Here is a 20498-nt window from a genome sequence, read left to right on the forward strand (position 1 = left end):
TTTGCCTCTCCTGAAGACGCCACCTACTGTTGGCAGAAACATGTTGAGAGCTATGAGAATTACACCCTACTAAATTGTATTATCACATGCTGGAGAGCGATATATGCCTCGACCAGCATATTTAATATTTTGTTTTGGGTTATATTTGAGCACTATAATTTGGTAATTTTTTAACTTTTCCCTATTAAAAGTTAAGTATTAATGCACCTCCCCAGGGAATTAGAAATTATTTAACAATTCTTCATGAGGGACCTGATTCTGGATATATGTAAATAACTGATCCAGCCAAAGAATCAAAGACCTGGCGACTCAAGAATGCACTACATTAGGTTTGAAAGAGGCTGTGGCGGTCTCCCAGGTTCTACGCAAAAAAAAAAAGTCTCAGATTTTTTGTCCATAGGGTCGCGCAAGTCTTCTAAAGGCAAGGCACCTTTCCTGGAGACCTTTGAAATGGCTTTGTCTATTTTTTCCCCATTAAGTCAATTCAGTGTTGTCAAATGGGAAGAAAAACCTTTTTATCAGGATTTTCAAATTCCTTTCTAATTAAGCCAGATAAAGATCTATGGATGGGAAGGGCTTTAACCCCTTAACGACTACGGACGTAAATGTACGTCCTGGTTTGGCGGGACTTCCCGCACCAGGACGTACATTTATGTCCTGTGTATGAACGCGCGCATCGGAACGGTGCTCGCGTCATACACGGCAGGTTCCGGCTGCTAGCAGCAGCCGGGGACCCGCCCGTAATGGCCGACATCCGCGATCGCGCGGATGTCTGCCATTAACCCCTCAGATACCGTGATCAATACAGATCACGGCATCTGCGGCATTGCGGTACTTTGATTGGATGATCGGATCGCCCGCAGCGCTGCTGCGGCGATCTGATCATCCAGCATGGCGGCCGGAGGTCCCCTCACCTAGCTCCGGCCGTCTCCCGCAGTCTTCTGCTCTGGTCTGAGATCGAGCAGACCAGAGCAGAAGATCACCGATAATACTGATCAGTGCTGTGTCCTATGCATAGCACTGCACAGTATTAGCAATCAAAGGATTGCTATAGATAGTCCCCTATGGGGACATAAAAAAAAGTGTAAAAAAAAAATGAAAAATTGTCCGTTTTTCCCATTTTACCCCCAAAAAGCGTAATTTTTTATATAAACATATTTGGTATCGCCGCGTGCGTAAATGTCCGATTAAAATATAATGTTAATGATCCCGTACGGTGAATGGCGTAAACGTAAAAAATAAAAAAAGTCCAAAAATGCTGCTTTTTGTGTCACATTTTATTAAAAATAAAATTAATAAAAAATTATCTAAAAGTTTTATGTATGCAAATGTGGTATCTAAAAAAAGTACAGATGACGGCGCAAAAAATGAGCCCTCATACCACCCTATATACAGAAAAATGAAAAAGTTATAGATGGTCAAAATAGGGCGATTTTAGATTACTGATTTTGTACACAAAGTTTTAGATTTTTTTTTAAGCGGTATAAAAATATAAAAGTATATAAAAGGGGTTCGCCGTACATTTTATGGTAAAATGAGAGGTTTCATTACAAAGTACAATTGGTCACGCAAAAAACAAGCCCTTATATGGGTCTGTTGATGGAAATATAAAAGAGTTATGGATTTTAGAAGGCGAGAAGGAAAAAACGAAAAACGCAAAAATAAAATTGGCCTGGTCCTTAAGATGAAAATGGGCTTGGTCATTAAGGGGTTAAGTTTCCTTGGTTCTAATCCTTCAAACATGATGTCTTGAATAGATTTTTCTTTCCTAGGGTCCTCAATATTTGTGGCTAACCGAATGTTTTTAATCAGATTATCAGCATCTTCGGATTGGAAAAAAGGTCTCCCTGAAGTGGTATCTTCGACCGAAGATGAATCCTTATCCGATTCAGCTATTTCTACAGCAATTCCTTCCACCTCTGACCCAGTCAGCTGCACAACTGTGGTTATAGGGTAGACAGGAGTAGGAGCCGAAGTAGGAGCAGGAGCGGGAGCAGAATTTGAAGTATTTTTCACAGAATTCTGTATCTCCAATCTAATTAAATCTTGCATGGAAGATAATAAAGAAGGCACTTCGGCTGAAAAAACTTTTGCTACACATGCTGGGCAAGTCATCTTTTCATAACCCTGTGGTGACTTTGATCTACATGTGTTACAATTTTTAAGATGTTTGGTTTTCTTAGATGATTTTCTAGGTACATCCCCTAAAAAATTTAATAAACCAAACCAGATATTACAAAAAGATCCCCGAAATGAAATTTGTACACTCACTCAGAAACGCTGGCTACTTAGGACGCAGTCTTTGATGAAGATTCCGCAGGATCACATCTGGGGTCCTCCTTTGAGCTCATGCTGGTGATGGGGATGACCCTTATGTTTCCAATGACTGATCAATATATTAATATTAAAATGCCATTGCTGCTGGAAAAAATATCTGTTCCTTTACCCTTTAACCCAGATACATCAGAATGCTAAATGCAAAACATTTAATCTTATCGCTTTTCCTGTAACTAAGACTAGAGCCTTGAGATGGAGACTATGGATACAAGACGTCTAAACATTGGACTTTGTGGAAAGATGCTGAAATCTTAAGCTAAGAGGACTTGCAAATGACCAATCAGCATATAGAACGATGCATAATTTTACCTTTCACACTCCACTTTTTCTCAGTTTGTAAAAACCAAATTTACTTCCTGTAATAAACAGAACTCCCCGGGGTAACTAGGAGGGAACCCATACCAACCTGGCCTGGTGTGAATTCTCTTACGTCGGAAATTAGTATAGAGGTAGTCACTCACAGATTAAGGCCGCACATTAACTAATCCTTAACACTGGCAGTTGCTGGCTGGCATCCACTATGGAGGATGCAATCCTGTGCGGCTGTGGTCTAAATACAATCAGACCGCACTTCCGAACTGCAAAACGCAGGCGTTCCTCCGCGTCATTCAATGCACCAGGAGATGCGTGCAGAGGAACATGAAGGACCTCCTTTGTTACTCCGCTGCCCGCCTTGACCCACGCAAGACCCCGGCACCAGCATGGAACATCAGGTATGGGAGGGCAGAGTGGAGCCAGACTGAAAACTCCCAGACTAGGGAGGCTAGTTAGGGCCACGTAAACCGAGATTACGGGGATTTAAACAGCTCCGACACGCCCTCAGCACTTTTATCTCTGGGACCGGGACTCCTGCCCCAGACAGGCAACACACTGAGGCAGAGGAGGAAGGTTCTTCTTTTTATCCTCAGGTTTCCTGTCCCTAGGGGCGGAGTCCCTCTCTCAGGTGGTGCTGTCATTGCGATTGGGAAAATGCAGAGTGTGTCACAAGAGGGGGATACGGAAGGACACCACCACTTAATGTGACACTTGCCCCGATCATCTGGGCCATCCATGCAGAACCAAATTTTCCCTTTTCATTTCCTATAATTTGACCCCAATGTCCAGAGTACATTCAAAATGTTAACCCCATAAACCATTAAATTGCCCAAAAAACTTGTATCGAAAAAATAAATAAAAAAACACCTGATAAAGACCTCTGGGGGTATGGGTCATGGGTCACCGAGTCACTAGCATCGGGGTCTTCTTTTAGGTTGCAACAAATGCACAGCGCTCTCTCTCCACCTGAGCGGTGTGCGCATTTTAGGCAACAGGTTAGGGTCAGCCACACACAGATCACATTCCCAGAATGATGATTCAGAGCATCAGTAGTAAAATTTTAATTTTCATTCCCCCCATAGTACACTTAATCCATTCCTGGAAAATAAATTTAGGGAACACCCGTCCGTTCCAAATGTCCAGTTCCCCCCTATACACATTCCCCAGGGGGTGTACTGTGTGGAATGGGGTCACATGTGTGTATTCCTTTTTTTTCCGCTGAATGTATGCAACAGTCAGCTACTGATATGCCATAGGCCTCAAATGCAACATAGCTCTATGACTCTTGAGCCCTGTAGTGCGCCTGCATAACATGTTACGGCCGTAAATGTTGGCACCCATGAAATTTTTCAAGAAGAAGAAGTATTTCTCACAGAAAAGGATTGCAGTAACATGTTTTGCTATACACATGTTTATTCCCTTTGTGTGTATGGAAACGAAGCCAAAAAAGGGAGGAAAACAAACAAACAAATTGGACATAATGTCACCTCAGTGAATCACAACCTCCGTGAATTACAACCTGCCTACTACCAATGCATCCTAAACCGAACAATCCCCAGGCAAGAAAAAGCAAGAGCACATAGGGGCGCACACCAACAATTATGCAATACATATTTTTTTTTTTAAGTCATTTTGAAAAAGACAAAGAAGATGTATATACAAGATTTAAAAACAATTTAAATATAGGAGCCAGTAAATACATGGCCTCCCTATGCCACGGAGGAGGACCCCCAGATAACTGGAGAGTTCCCTGAAAGGACACCCACAATCCTTATATGCAAGTAAAACAAATACTCCCCAGTTACTTAGTACCCCAATACAGATGACCAAATAATGTTAAATAAATTGCACTAGTCCTGGCAACAGTATTAAACACACAAAGTAATAAATAATCCTAAATCCTATTTTAATATTTGTGCAAAAAAGCTAATAGAAGCAACAATGATTAAGAAATATAGTCACAATACCCATCACAAGCCACAAACTAGTCAAAAGCTGGTAATAACACAAGTCTTTCTGGTCACAGGGGAGAAAAAGAGTATTAAAGATACATCACATATTAGGCACAGGAACGGGTGTCCCCCGAGAAACAGTCCCCACACATTCCGTCACCAAAGGTGACTTCCTCAGGGTTTAATGTCACACCAAACTCCAAAAATGGGCTGGACAAAATTATTGTGTGCTAGCAGCCAGCTTGAACGCTTGGCTCCCCGCCACTGCGAGTTTACACACACATCGTCAGGATTTATCCCAGATAGATGCCATAACTGTTGCGTTTGGGTCCTGTTGTTCATATGCGGTGTAGAGCACTAGTGCATGACATCAAGCACACTCTTCTCAGGGGTTGCTACTGTATCAGCTACCCCTGATTATTCACTATATGTAATGACTGTAATCTATGCCTATCAGCCCCTGATGAGGTCACATGTAACAATGTGCTGAAACGCGTTGAGCGGAGCCAGTAGTTCTAATTTGTATAATTACAGTACCAGCATACATTATAATTAGGCTTTTGTATGTGTGGGGTATCCTCTACACATGCAATTTTAATTTTAACAGCCTTGTTTGTGTCTAATCTTGAGTTACAGGGCTGACAATATTGCCCTGTCACTATCTATACATCACTTTGTAAATAAGTGTGTTTTAGTCTATATATTAATAGCTATGTTTTAACTAGCACGTCAACAATTCTCTCCCCCTTATATATTTTCCTTATGCTTTTTGGGAGTGGTTTAATTAAGGGAGTGGACACCAGTATTAGTCCATATTACTAGTATCTGGACAAAATTATTGGCACCCTTAACTTAACCCCTTAAGGCGTTTTTCCATTCTCATTTTTTCCCTCACCACCTTCTAAAAATCATAACGCTTTCAATTTTGCACATAATTTCATATGATGGCTTATTTTTTTTGCGCCACCTATTCTACTTTGCAGTGATATTAGTCATGTTACCCAAAAAATCCACGGCGAAACAGAAAAAAAATTCATTGTGCGACAAAATTGAAGAAAAAAAAAATTCATTTTGTAACTTTTGGGGGCTTCTACGCATTGCATTTTTCGGTAAAAATTACACCTTATCTTTATTCTGTAGGTCCATATGGTTAAAATGATACCCTGCTTATATTGGTTTGATTTTGTCGTACTTCTGAAAAAAAATCATAACTACATGCAGGAAAATTTTTACGTTAAAAATTCTCATCTTCTGAACCCAATAAAACTTTTTTTTTCCGCGTACAGGCCAGTATGAGGGCTCATTTTTTGCGCTGTGTTCTGAAGTTTTTATCAGTACCATTTTTGTATTGATCAGACGTTTTGATTTCGCCCGTACGCCATTGACCGTGCGGTTTAATTAACAATATATTGTTATAGTTTGGACATTTCCGCATGCGGCAATACCACATGTGTTTATTTTTATTTACAGTTTTTTTTTTTTTTTTTAAATGGGAAAAGGGGGGTGATTCAAACTTTTATTAGGGAAGGGATTAAATGACCTTTAACTTTTTTTGCAGTGTTATAGCTCCCATAGGGGGCTATAACACTGCACACACTGACCTTTTACACTGATCCCTGCATAGCCATTGCTTTGCATGAATCAGCGTTATAAGGGGTTGATTGCTCAAGCCTGTAGCTCAGGCTTGGAGCAATCAAACGCGAAGGAGCAAGGTAAGGGGACCTCTGCTCGCGTCCTAGCTGATCTGGATATCACGATTTTATCGCGATAGTCCCGAGCAGCCCGACTGAGCTGCCGGGAAGCTTTTACTTTAGTTTTAGATGCGGCGATCAACTCTGATCACCGCGTCTGAAGGGTTAATAGCACGCAGTACAAAGATCTGTGCCTCATGCTATTAGCCCAGGGTCCTGACTATCATTAGCCGCCGGGACCGACCCGGTATGATGCGGGGTCACGGCATGACCAGTTTTAAATATCGGTACCTGTACGCCCTGCGTCCTTAAGACTTGGTTGCACACCCTTTAGAAAAAATAATTGAAATCAGTCGCTTCCTATAACCATCAATAAGCTTCTTACACCTCTCAGCCGGAATGTTGGACCACTCTTCCTTTGCAAACTGCTCCAGGTCTCTCATATTGGAAGGGCTCCTTTTCTCAACAGCAATTTTAAGATCTCTCCACAGGTGTTCAATGGGATTTAGATCGGGACTTATTGTTGGCCACTTCAGAACTCTCCAGAGCTTTGTTGCCATCAATTTCTGGGTCTTTTTGACGTATGTTTGGTGTCATTGTTCTGCTGGAAGACCCAAGATCTCGGACGCAAACCCAGCTTTCTGACACTGGGCTGTACAGTGCGACCCAAAATTTGTTAAAGTAAAAAATAAAAAAATAAGATAAAAATGCAAAATGTTTTAATTTTTCATGAAATATTGGAATTTTTCACCAAGAAATGATGCAAGTATCGACAAAAATGTACCACTATGTTAATATAGAATATGGTCCTGGTGAAAATGGGCTTTGTCCTTAAGGTGTTAAAGGGGTCAGAATAGGGCAACTTTAAGTATACTTATTTTCTTACAAAAAGTTAGACATTTCAAAAGTTTTGAAAAAATAAAACCTATATAAATTGAGGAGCGTTGTAAAATATTACTCCAAAAGTGTGCGCCACCTTTAACCTCTTAAGGACCATGGACGTGTATAAACGTCCAATGGCCCTTAACCGGGTATGACGCGGGCTCCTGACTCGAGCCCCGATTCCTGCAGCTGGGGGCCGGCGTTAATGGCCGACATGCGGCGATCGCCGCGGGCGGCTATTAACCCTTCAGATCGTCGCTGTCAAAGTTGACCGCGGCGTCTAAAGGTGCCTGTATTCAGTCCCTGGTGGTCCAGTGGGGTGGATCGCCCCCCCCGCAGTGCGATCGCGGGGGGGGGGGACGACGATCCACTGCTGAGGTAGCCTGAGGGCTTACCTCTCCTTCCACGGTGGCTCCGGCTCTCTGAATCAATCGAGCGCAGAGCACACTGATCACTATGGTTCTATTCAACCATAGTGATCTGTATGAGGAATCTAATGATTCCTCCTAAAAGTCCCCTAAGGGGACTAAAAGAAGTGTAAAAAAAAAAAAGTTTAACACACACATTAACCCCTTCCTTATTAAAAGTTTAAATCACCCCCCTTTTCCCAAATTCCATATAAATAATATACAAACATATTAAAAAATATATGTGGTATCGCCGCATGTGTAAATGTCCGAACTATAAAAATATATAATTAATTAAACCACACGGTCAATGGCGTACGCCCCCAAAAATTCCAAAGTCCAAAATAGCGTATTTTTGGTTGCTTTTTATATCATGAAAAAATGAATAAAAAGCGATCAAAAAGTCCAATCAATACAAAAATGGTACCGATAACGTCGCAAAAGATTAGCCCTCGTACCGCCCCATATGCAGAAAAATAAAAAAGTTATAGGGGGTCAGAAGATGACAATTTTAAACGTATACATTTTCCTGCATGTAGTTATGATTTTTTCCAGAAGTACGACAAAATCAAACTTAAATAAGTGGGGTATCATTTTAATTGTATGGACCTACAGAATAAAGAGAAGGTGTCATTTTTACTGAAAAATGTACTGCGTAGAAATGGAAGCCCCCAAAAGTTACAAAATGGCATTTTTTTCTTCAATTTCTTCGCACAATTATTATTTTCTCCCGTTTCGCCGTAGATTTTTGGGTAAAATGACTGATGTCCCTGCAAAGTAGAATTGGTGGCGCAAAAAATAAAAACGGAAAAAACCTGTGGTCCTTAAGGGGTTAAAGGGGTACTCCGGAGTAAAACTTTTTTTTATCAACTGGTGCCAGAAAGTTAAACAGATGTGTAAATTACTTCTATATAAAAATCTTAATCCTTTCAGTACTTATAAGCTGCACTATACTACAGGGGAAGTTCTTTTCTTTTAGAATTTCTTTTGTCTTGTCCACAGTGCTCTCTGCTGACACCTAATGCCCGTATCAGGAACTGTCCAGAGCAGGAGAAAATCCCCATTGCAAATACTGTCCAACACAGCGATAAGTAGATTGTATTCAACACACCCTCCGGAGGATCAATAGATCTGGTGCTGCGCACCTCTCACCTTGTGGGGCCTCCGGGTGTCTGTGAGTAGATAGTTGTGCTGTGTATCTGTAGATGTTGGCGGCGTAGCCAGCTGGATTAGCGATTAACATATGGTCACGCTCTCTGTGTATGTCAGTTGTAGATAGCGTGAAGACTCACCACTAAGTGTGCTAGCGTCCTCCTGGATGCAGAGCGTGAGCTCGGATCACTCTGATGACAGAGCATGGTTCCAGGTAATTGACAACAGCTCATTATTATCCAGCTCTACTGAGCTGTTGTCAATCACCTGGAACCATCCTCTGTCATCAGAGTGATCCAATCGCATCATCCTCTGTCATCAGAGTTATCCGAGCGCACGCTCGGCATCTACGAGGACACTAGCCCAGTGCTGCTAGCGAAGTTTTCCTGCTATCTACAGCTGAGATACAATGAGAGTGTGAGCATACAGGGATTGCTAATCCAGCCGGCCACGCTGCCAACATCTACAAATACACAGCGCAACTATCTACTCATAGACACCCAAAGCCCCTGAGAGGTGAGAGGTGCGCAGCCCCAGATCTATTGATCCTCCGGAGGGAGAGTTGAATACAATCTACTTATCGCTGTGTTGGACACTATTATCACTAAGAGATATCGGGCAGGGGCTGTTGTTCATGTTGCTCTTGTTCCACCATGTTGCCGGTGTTTTTTTAATTAAAATTGCAAAACTTAAATAAACACTTTAATATATATATATGAGGTAGATATTGGCCTGTACAACACCTTGTCTGTTTGGATATTTATCTGTGCCGGAATGTGCGATATAAGGATAAGACATATATAGACACTCATTGCACCTTATTTCCAAGCTTGAAATTGTTACAGTCATTTACTTGGATATAATACAATTATCTGGAGTTATGCACTTTATTGTGGAATCATAAAAGTTACTCCAGTCATTCAGTATAAGGCCAGCTCAGCTATCAGACTATTGTATCTAATTCCACTAACTAGTGGCTATAATTGGTGGTATTCTAGTAATTGGCTATATTTAATATCTACACAGTGCAATATTCATGTGATTTTACTGGTGGCAATTTTAAGGGGTGGTTTCACAAGGGCCCTGTGAACCACCCATTTATGTATGTTATCTTATACATATTAAATACATTACTATCCCAATAGCTTTAGACTTTTGAGCTCCAACATATTATTTTACTTTCCTTGCATTTTTACACTGTGGGTATAGGTGAGGGTTGCTCAGTCTAGCCAGTGCCATTTAGTATCAATTGAGCCGTAGCCATTTTTTTAAATTATCATTTACAAGTCTGTTTAACTTTCTGGCACCAGTTGATTTAAAAAAAAAAAAAAAAATGTCTAAGATGTGTCCAAAAATATTGAAAAGGTGGGTGCAAAACAGTACCTGATTTTGGCATAGGCAGTTTTATTTATCTCCCCTATACATTTAATATGTGTAATGTTCAAACATGTCTACAATAAGTCCACTAACCTTAACCAGTAACTGAGGAGAAGGATAGACTGCCACTACGGCACTTGCCACTTCCACACTGACTCTGTTGAACTGTTGCATTTGCTTCTTCCATACCTCCAACAGACCCTTTCCACAGCGTTCAACTTTTAGCCCCTTGGCCCAATCACCATCCAGGTAAAAGGAAAAGGATGAATTATCCCGTTGCCTCCTGAAAGACAGTACATAAGCATAAACTTTACCATGTCCCATATGCATTTTACAAAGCACAATGCCTCTGCCTATGATACTGTGATTTATTTAGTAGAACATTTTATGTATACCATGTATTGCCCCTACAAGTTCCAAGACATGAACACCTCACTTACACTATGACGACCTGGAGCACAGACTTAACCGCACTCGCTTCCGGTCATCAACACACGTGAAGAAAAGAAATATCCAGCCAGATGGTCACATTTTAATGCCTTTGCTTCATTCGGAACATGCCCATAGGCATATACAGTATCTCACATAAGTATGAACATTACCGTCACATTTTTGTAAAAATATTTTATATATTTTCTTGTGACAACATTGTAGCAGAATGTCATTTCTACAGTGTTAAGTAGTGAGTGTACACAACAGTGTTAATGTTGTTTCCACTTAAGGCAAAACAGTCATCCTGTTCACCCACAGTAAACCTAATACATATAGTGTGGGTAAACCGGAGTCCGTTGAGGGGTATAAATACGTACCCTGGGTCTGGAAATATGTCCCACTGAAGATTCGCTTTTATCTTGCATGTTGGAGACAGGCCACGTCGGCTCAATTTACATATTCATCGCCGCTGGTCACAAGTCGGCGCATGCACTTACTTGACCAAAAACTCTACGTCACTAGGACATGGAGTCACAGACTATGAATATGTAAATTGAGCTGATGGAGCCCTCCTCCGATGCACAATTAAGAGAAGATAGAAGAGGATATTCGGTTGGACACATCTCTAGACCCAAGGTACATATGTTAGTCAGTGACCCCTCAACGGACTCCTGTTCACCCACAATATAACCCAGGGTTTAGTGTGAATGCAAAGGATGACCACTTTGCTTTAAAATAACTTAACACACAGCCATTAATGTCTAAAACTTGGCATCAAAAAGGGGTACACCCCAAATTGAGACCAATTAGCTATTTTGAGTCTCCAGTGTCATCTGATTTGTTAGTGTTTCAAGGTGTGAATGGGCAGCAGGGGTCTTAACCGAGTATTCAGTGTTACTGCTCTCACGCTAATACTGGTCACTGGAAGTTCAACATGGCACCTCATTGCATATCACTATGAGGAGCTGGAGAAAGAAAAACAGCCCTGGCTATAAGAAGATTGCCAAGACCCTGAAACTGAGCTGCAGCACTGTGGGTAAGGCCATACAGCGGGTTTCATAGGACAGGATTTGCCATGGCCAGTCAAAGAAGCGGAGTGCACATGTTCTGAGTCATTTCCAGAGATTGTCTTTGAGAAATGACATAATGAGTGATGCCAGCTTGCTGCCAAGGTTGAAGGAGCAGGTCAGCCTGTTAGTGCTCAGACCTTACGCCGCATACAGCATCAAATTGGTATGCATGGCTGTTGTCCCAGAAGGAATCCTCATTTAAAAATGAAGCACAAGAAAGCCCACGAACAGTTTACTAAAAGACAAAGACTAAGGACATGGGTTGCTAGAACCATGTCCTGTGGTCTGTTGAGACCAAGATAAACTTATTTGGTTGAGATGGTGACAAGCATGTGTGGTGGACACCAAGTAAGAAGTACAAAGACAATGGGGGAGACTTATCAAAACAGGTGCAAAGGAAAAGCTGACTAGTTGCTCATAGCCCATCAGGTTGCTTTTTTCATTTTTGATTGGTTGCCATAGGCATCTGGTAGACATTTCCTTTGCACAGGTTTCGATAAATTCTCCCCCTCACTGTGTCTTGCCTACAGTTAAGCATGGTGGTGGGAATGCCATGGTCTGGCACTGGCCATGAGTACTGTTGACATTCTAAAGCAGAGCATGATTCCTTGCCATCAGAAACTGGGCCACAGAGCCGTATTTTAACATGATAACCCCAGAGACACCTCCAGGATGACCACTGCCTTGCCAAAGAAGCTGAGGGTAAAAGGGGATGGACTGGCCAAGCATCTCTCCAGATCTAAATCCTATTGAGCATCTCTGGGGCATCCTCAAACAGAAGGTGGGGGGAGCCCAATGTTTCTAACATCCGCCTTCTCAGTGATGTCGTCATGGAGGAGTGGAAAAAGACACCAGTGGCATCCTGTGAAGCTCTGGTAAACTCCATGCCCATGAAGCTTAATTCCTTCCCAATCTATGATGTGTGAGGGGAATATTCTGCGGGTCCACGGCAGATCCCAGCTGCTATCATTAAGACTGACAATGGAGCTGGCTTTGATGTCAGACATTTAAACAGTTAATGGGTAGCTCCCACCATCCTATTTTTTTTTTTTTGCTAGCCCGAAATCTGGGGAGTGTAGAAATTTAGCGTACCCCTTGTTAAATTCCTTGGGGGTGTAGTTTTCAAAATGGCGTCACATGTGGGGGGTTTCTGCTGTTTTGGCACCCTAGGGGCATGGCCCCCCGACTTCCATTCTGGCCAAATCCTCTCTCCAAAAGCCCAATAGCGCTCGTTACTTTCTGAGTCCTGTTGTACGCATATGGGGTATTTCGAAACTCGGGAGAAATTGGGTCTCAAATTTTGTGGTACTTTTTTCTCTGTGTACCCCTTGTTAAAATGAAAAATTTAGGGCTATAACAACATGTCAGTGTGAAAAATGGAGACAGACTTTTCACCTCCATTTTGCTGCTATCCCTGCAAAATACCTAAAGGATTAACAAACTTTCTGAATGTCATTTTGATTATTATAAAGGGGTGTAGTTTTTATAATGGGGTCATTTATGGAGATGTCTAACATGAAGGCCCCTCATTCCACTTCAAATTGAATATATCCCTGAAAAATTCAGATTTAGAAATTTTCGTGAAAAATTGCTGCTAAACATTGAAGCCCTCGAATGTCTTCAAAAAGAAAAAACATCTTTATGATGCCAACATAAAGTAGACATATTGTATATGTCAATCATAATTTTTAATAACCATTTTCCTTACAAGTAGAGGATTTTCAAATGTAGAAAAATGCAAATTTTTCCATTTGGTCATGGAAATTTTTCACAAAGAAATTATGCAAGTATCAGCAATAATTTACCACCATCTAAAAGAAAAATATATGTCACAATAAACAATGTCAGAATAAAAAGTCAAAGAATCTCACAGGTCAGAAAAATGTGGCTTTGTTCTTAATGCCAAAATGGGCCGAGTCCTTAGGGGTTAAAGGGGTACTCCGCTGTGAGGGGGATAAGATGTCTGATCGCGGGGGGTCCGCTGCTCGGGACCCTTGCGATCCCCCCTGCAGCAGCCCGATGCCTAGGCAGCCCGGAGCTAAGTTTTCTCCGAGGCTGTTGACGGGCGGTGCAGGGGATGGGGCATTGTGACGTCACAACCAACCCCCTCGTGACGTGATGCCCCACCCCCTCAATACAAGTCTATGGGAGGGCGTGTGACGCCCCTTCCATAGATTTGCATTGAGGGGGGCGGACGTGACGCCAAGAGGGGGCGGGGCCGTGATGTCACAATGCCCCATCCCCTGCACCGCCCGTCATCAGCCTCGGAGAAAACTTAGCTCCGGGCTGCTGAGGCGCCGGGCTGCTGCAGGGGGGAATTGCAGGGGTCCCCAGCGGCCTGGCCTTAATGACACAGCCAATTTTTTCAAATCTGATCTGACCTGTGTAACTATATGCATTAATAACTCTGAGATGCTTTCACTTATCAGTCTGAATCAAAAACTATTTTTCGTGACATATTTTACTTTAAAAAATGAAAACTGTCACTAAACTCCCCAGGCACTAACCAGAGGTATTGGCTGTTAGTACAGGGGATGCTGATCAATATGCTGCTTACCACACCCGGATCCGTCCCACCGTTCGTCCGTTATCTTCACTATTCTTGATATGCAAATGATCATCTAATTGGCACGGGCGGGGTTACAAGGCTCCATCTGGCACTGTTACGTCACATGTGGTGCTTCCTGTGTACACCCGGAAGCGGCCTCAGCGCAGTGGAGTCCTGTACAGAGCGGGGAGGAGAGGGAGAGGCAGAGGGAGGGCATGGATATTTATAAGCCGGGCGGTGCTGCGAACGAGCATTGCCTATGTCACAGTGCCAGATGGAACCTTGTAACCCTGTCTGTGCCAGTTCGAAGATCATTTGCATATCAAGAATAATGAAGATAACGGGAGAACGGTGGGATGGAGCTGGGCATGGTAGGCAGCATATTGATCAGCGTCCCCTCCACTACCAGCCAGTACCCTCTGGTTAGTGCGGGGGGAGTTTAGTGACAGTTTTCCTTTAAGATAGTGAAAATTTTTTGTTGATACCTGCATCATTTGTTTGGGACTCAGAAGGGAAGGAGCACCATTGGGCTTTTGGAGAGCGAACTTGGCTGGAATAGTTTTCGGCGAGCCACGTCGCACTTACAAAGCCCCCATGGTGCCCAAACAGTGGAAGCCACCCACACGTGACTCCAGTTTGAAAACCACACCTCTCAAGGAATGTAATATGGGTGCAGTGAGCATTTACACCCCACAGGTGTTCGATACAACTTTGGAACAGTGGGCCATGTTGTAACCCCAATTTTTCATATTTACAAGGGATAAAAGGAGAAAAAGCTTACCAAAATGTGTTACCCATTTTCTACCAAATATAAAAGTACCCCATATGTGAACATAAAGTGCTGTGCGGGTGCATGGCAAAATTCAGAAGGGAGGAAGTGCCATTTGGCTTTTAAAGAGAATTTGGCTGGAATCGTTTTTGGGACCATGAGGCATTTACAAACCCCCTATGGTGCCAGAGTAGCAGAAACCCCTGTGACACCATTTTGAAACCTTACACCCCTCATGGAATGTAATAAGGGAGTATTTACACCACACATGTGTTTGACAATTTTACAACAGTGGGCCATGAAAAAAAAAAAACATTGTCTTTAAACACAGAAATGCTGGTGTAAGAAAAAGTCCCCCACAGTATTTGTAACTTCATTATCTGTGTTATGTAATTTTTCATTTTCATGACCCACTGTTTCAAAAATCTGTCAGACACGTGGTGTATAAATGGTCACAGCAAAATAACCCTTGTTATATTCCTTGAGGGGTGTAGTTTTCAAAATGGGGTCACATGTGTGCGTGTGTATTTGTTTTGGCGTTTATGTCAGAACCTCTGCAACGATCATCCACCCTTGTGCAATTTACCATATGTGATTGTCAAATGTACATGGTGAGCTCTAACTCCGGAGCCACCTTTTGAGCCCGCAGAGAACTTTACATCCACAAATGGAGTATTTCTGTACTTGGGTGAAATTGTACTTCTTATTTTGGGGGGGGCTTTTCCTCCTTTTACCACTTGTGAAAATGAAAAGTATGGGACAAAAGTTCATAACGAAAGAATGCAAAGGCACTCACCAACTGTACTGTGTCTTCCTCTTTATTTTCAGTGCTTGCAAGAAAAAGGCAGCAGACCAGTGGTCTGCAAACTGTGACCGTTCAGATATTGCAAAACTACAATTCCCAGCATGCCCAGACAGCCAGGTGCCACGACGCACCGCCTGCCGGTAAGACCCGCCACTGCCCACATTCCCCCGCCCTGCCCAGACTACCCTGGGTGGGCAGAGCAGGGAAACTTAACTTTACCCCCTCCCCCCCTGATCTGTGATTGGTCAGTCAGAAGCGACCAACCAATCGCAGGGATAGGAGGGGTGGCACCCCTGACCACTTACTCCTATCCTTCAAGGTGATTGGTGCTCTCTTGGACAGCACTAATCTCCCTTATTTTCCGGGCTATCAGGTGGTCACCAGAGACACGATTGACCTGGAAAAGATGTGATTTGCCGGTCAGAATTGACCAGTCAATCACAGCAATTGCTGACAAGGGGGCCGATAACAGCAGCCATCCTGGGACGCCACGCCATATATGTATGTTGATGTGCACCAAGTTAATCTTAGCAGCTCCGTACATTTATGACGCATGTCCTTAAGTGGTTAATCACTGAGCACTCACTACTTTACATTGTAGCATAGTGTCAATTCTTGTTAGCACATTAAAAGATCTGAAAATATTTACAAAAATGTGAGGGGTGTACTCACTTATGTGAGATACTGTACATAATATAGTGTTATTTACTATTGCCAACTACCATTTTTATTTATCCTGGGTTGATGCCATATTAGTGCCCAGTTTGGTAAGATCTGGGTATTATTTTGTTTATGATGTGTTTGGTGTGTCTTACGGATGCTGCCTGTTTTTATTGGTCATATGACCCTTTGAATTTTTAATTGTTGGGAATATTGACAAGCATAATATATTAAAAAAACAAACTAAACAGATTATATGAATGATGCCTCCAATCATAGGATAGCATTCAAATTGGTGATTTGTCATCACTGAAGGCCAATAAACAAAGACTGGATCAGGAAATCCTTACTACAGTAGCAACAGGAAACTGATCGGTAAATAAACTAAATTTTTTATATTATAAATTATTGTTTATTATTAATTGTTTTATATAAAAGATTTGTCTTATGGATTTTAAAAAGGGATTGCTGCAGAAATTACAGTTCATGTACAATGGATATAGCAGGATACATAAAGGATCTGTAACTGACAAGTTACTAATGCCTTTATCAACTAGCATGCTTCTCTTTTGCTGAATGAGCATATTGTGAGATATGTTAGAATTGTGTCTTTACTTGGCTGGAGCCTCAGTCATTGCTTTGCTAAACATGCAGACAAAGTCAGAGAACTCCTTTGCAGTTTCCAGGAACCAAACATAGACATCTTTGTAGACCTGTAAGACCATCAGGGCCTGAAAGAGATTAGATGACAAGTGGGTGGTCACACATAGCCAAGAATGAAAGACATTTGCAGGTTTGTAGCCACAAAGCACCTCACCTCTTCTACATCTACCCTGCTCAGTTGTTGAGGTTCTCCCTTGTGTATCCTTTTATGCCCTTTGTCTTTGGCAGCTTCTCCCCGAATAACCTCCTTAAGTCTCTTCCTATCTTTCGTCTTCTGATTTCTGTCAGTTTAAGAGAATGGTGAGATAAAGTTATATTTGTTTTCTTTATCACCAACCATTTCTTCCAAATACCTACTTGAAGTATTTCTCTAACTCCGTTACCACCAGTGAAGGGATGGCACATGATTTGTTAGCCACAATATTTGCTACAAAGCTGCTTAAAGTAACATTGTTCTCAGAAGCTCCCTGCAATACAAAAACAGAAAAGGGTCAGATGACATTAAAGGTCTAAAAAAGTAAAAAATAAATAAATAAAAAAAGTATAAAGCTCTCACTTTTTTATGGTTTAGGATCATGGCAACAAAGTCTTCCACTGGAACAAGAACGAGAATTTCTGCATCTTCTTGGCTAAAAGCATCTCCCTGGGTTAGAACATGTTATGTTAGCCACACACTCTTTCAATGAAAAGTAATAAGGGTTTTTCTTAAAGGGGTACTCCGCCCTAGACATCTTATCCCCTATCCAAAGGATAGAGGATAAGATGTCAGATCGCCGCGGTCCCGCTGCTGGGGACCCCGGGGATCGCAGCTGCGGCACCCCGCTATCATTACTGCTCAGAGCGAGTTCGCTCTGCACGTAATGACGGGCAATACAGGGGACGGAGCAGCGTGACGTCATGGCTCCGCCCCTCATGACATCACTGCCTGTCCCCTTAATGCAAGTCTATGGCAGGGGGCATGACGACCATCATGCCCCCTCCCATAGACTTGCATTAAGGGGACGGGCCCTGATGTCATGAGGGGCGGAGCCATGACGTCACGCTGCTCCGTCCCCTGTATCGCCAGTCATTACGCACAGAGCGAACTCGCTCTGTGCAGCAATGACAGCGGAGTGCCGCAGTGGCGATCCCTGAGGTCTCCAGCAGCAGGACCGCAGCGATCTGACATCTTATCCCCTATCCTTTGCATAGGGGATAAGATGCCAGGGGCGGAGTACCCCTTTAACATTGCAGCTACTACATCTAGCTGAAGATAAGCTCATACGTGGTGGCTAGCGGCTGCATAATTTTGCCAGGAACACCATATATTGCATGGCTAATAGCATTCAAGGACAAGCTCTTAAAGCGGTACTCTGTTATTTTTATTTATTTTTTAACTCCTTGGGGATGGAGCCCATTATAACCCTAAGGAGGGGAGCATTTTTTGCAATTCTGACCACTGTCACTTTAAGCATTAATAACTCTGGGATGCTTTTACTTTTCATTCTGATTCAGAGATTGTTTTTTCGTGACATATTCTACTTTATGTTATTGGTAAATTTTTGCCAATACTTGCATCATTTCTTGGTGAAAAGTTCAAAAAGTTGATGAAAAAATTGAAAATTTAGCATTTTTCTAACTTTGAAGCTCTCTGCTTGTAAGGAAAACAGACATTCCAAATAAATGATATATTGATTCACATATACAATATGTCTACTTTATGTTTGAATCATAAAGTTGACATGTTTTTACTTTTGGAAGACATCAGAGGGCTTCAAAGTTCTGAAGCAATTTTCCAATTTTTCACAAAATTTTCAAAATCTGAATTTTTCAGGGACCAGTTCAGTTTTGAAGTGGATTTGAAGAGCCTTCATATTAGAAATACCACATAAATTACCGCATTATAAAAACTGCACCCCACAAAGTATTCAAAATGACATTCAGTAAGTTTGTTAACCCTTTAGGTGTTTCACAGAAATAGCAGCAAAGTGAAGGAGAAAATTCAAAATCTTCATTTTTTACACTCGCATGTTCTTGTAGACCCAGTTTTTGAAAATTTACAAGGGGTAATAGGAGAAAAAGCCCCCCAAAATTTGTAACCCAATTTCTCTCGAGTATGGAAATACCTCATATGTGTATGTCAAGTGTTCGGCGGGCGCAGTAGAGGGCTCAGAAGGGAAGGAGCGACAATGGGATTTTGGAGCGTGAATTTTGCTGAAATGGTTTTTGGGGGCATGTCACATTTAGGAAGCCCCTATGGTGCCAGGACAGCTAAAATAAATAAATAAATAAATAAATAAAATAAAACCTTCAGCTGTGGCAAATGACAGCTCCCAGAATGCACTGACAGACCGTACATGCTGGGAGTTGTAGTTTTACAACAGCTGTAGGCACACTGGTGGGGAACCACCGACTTAGAAAACAGACTCTAGCTCAGTGATTCCAACCCATGTGCCTCCAGCTGTTGCAAGACTACAACTCCCAGCATGTACGGTCTGTCAGTGTACTCTGGGAGCTGTAGTTTTGCAACAGCTGGAGGCACACGGGTTGGAATCACTGAGTTAGGAAACAGACTCTAGCTCCGTGTTTCCCAACCAGTGTGCCTACACCTGTTGGAAAACTACAATTCCCAGCACAGCCAGACAGTCAGGGATGCTGGGCGTGTAGTTCTGCAATATCTGGCCCTTCAGATGTTGCAGAACTACAACTCCCAGCATACCTAGACAGTCTGGGCATGCTAGGAGTTGTAGTTATGCAACAACTGGGGAAGAACAGTGGCCTCCAAACTGTAGCCCTCCAGATATTGCAAAACTACAACTCCAAGCATGCCCAGACTATCCAGGCATGCTGGGAGTTGTAGTTCTGCAACATCTGGAGGGATACAGTTTGGTGACCACCATATAGTGGTCTCCAAACTGTGCCACTTCAGATGTTGCAAAACTACAACTCCCAGCATGCCCAGACAGTCAGTGCATGCTGAAAGTTGTAGTTTTGCAACATCTGGAGGACCACAGTTTAGAGACCACTACAGGAGTTGTAGTTTTGCAGCTTTTAGAAGGCCACAGTGAAGATCACTTATCGCGATCTTCACTGCAGCCTTCTCAGCCGCACTTTCCGGCCGCCGCTCCTCCTGCTTGCGCCGCTGCTCCGGGATGCCGCCTCCACAGGTCCGGGTAAGCCGGGCCATGCTCCCCCCTCTCCGCACCGACTTCCGATCGGTGGCCAGAGCGGGGGAAATGAACTCTAACCCCTCCGCCCCCCTCCTGCCATTGGTGGTCAGCCTGACCGACCAATGGCAGGGGATAGGAGGGGGTGGCCACACTGCCACCTTGCTCCTATCCTTTAGGCTGGTCAGACCAGTGACCCGATTTGCCCGGATTGCGGCAAATCGCAGGTCTGAATTGACCTGCGATTTGCTGCGATCGCCGATATGGGGGAGGGGGGGGGGGGTGTCTCATG

The 20498-nt window shown here is 42.8% G+C and overlaps 1 protein-coding gene across 1 annotated transcript in view; it reads right to left on the bottom strand.

Moving 5' to 3' along the window:
- EME1 (essential meiotic structure-specific endonuclease 1) overlaps positions 1-20498 on the bottom strand; it is a 71128-nt gene that overhangs the window by 18478 nt on the left and 32152 nt on the right. The window contains exons 3-7 of the mRNA XM_056549548.1: positions 17617-17703; positions 17418-17527; positions 17215-17341; positions 17013-17128; positions 10207-10396 (exon numbers count right to left, since the gene is read on the bottom strand). Of these exons, the coding sequence (XP_056405523.1) occupies positions 10207-10396; positions 17013-17128; positions 17215-17341; positions 17418-17527; positions 17617-17703 (630 nt within the window). The remainder of the gene's footprint in view (positions 1-10206; positions 10397-17012; positions 17129-17214; positions 17342-17417; positions 17528-17616; positions 17704-20498) is intronic.

Source organism: Hyla sarda, chromosome 13 (assembly GCF_029499605.1).
Source record: "Hyla sarda isolate aHylSar1 chromosome 13, aHylSar1.hap1, whole genome shotgun sequence".
In the NCBI taxonomy this organism is placed as follows: Eukaryota; Metazoa; Chordata; class Amphibia; order Anura; family Hylidae; genus Hyla; species Hyla sarda.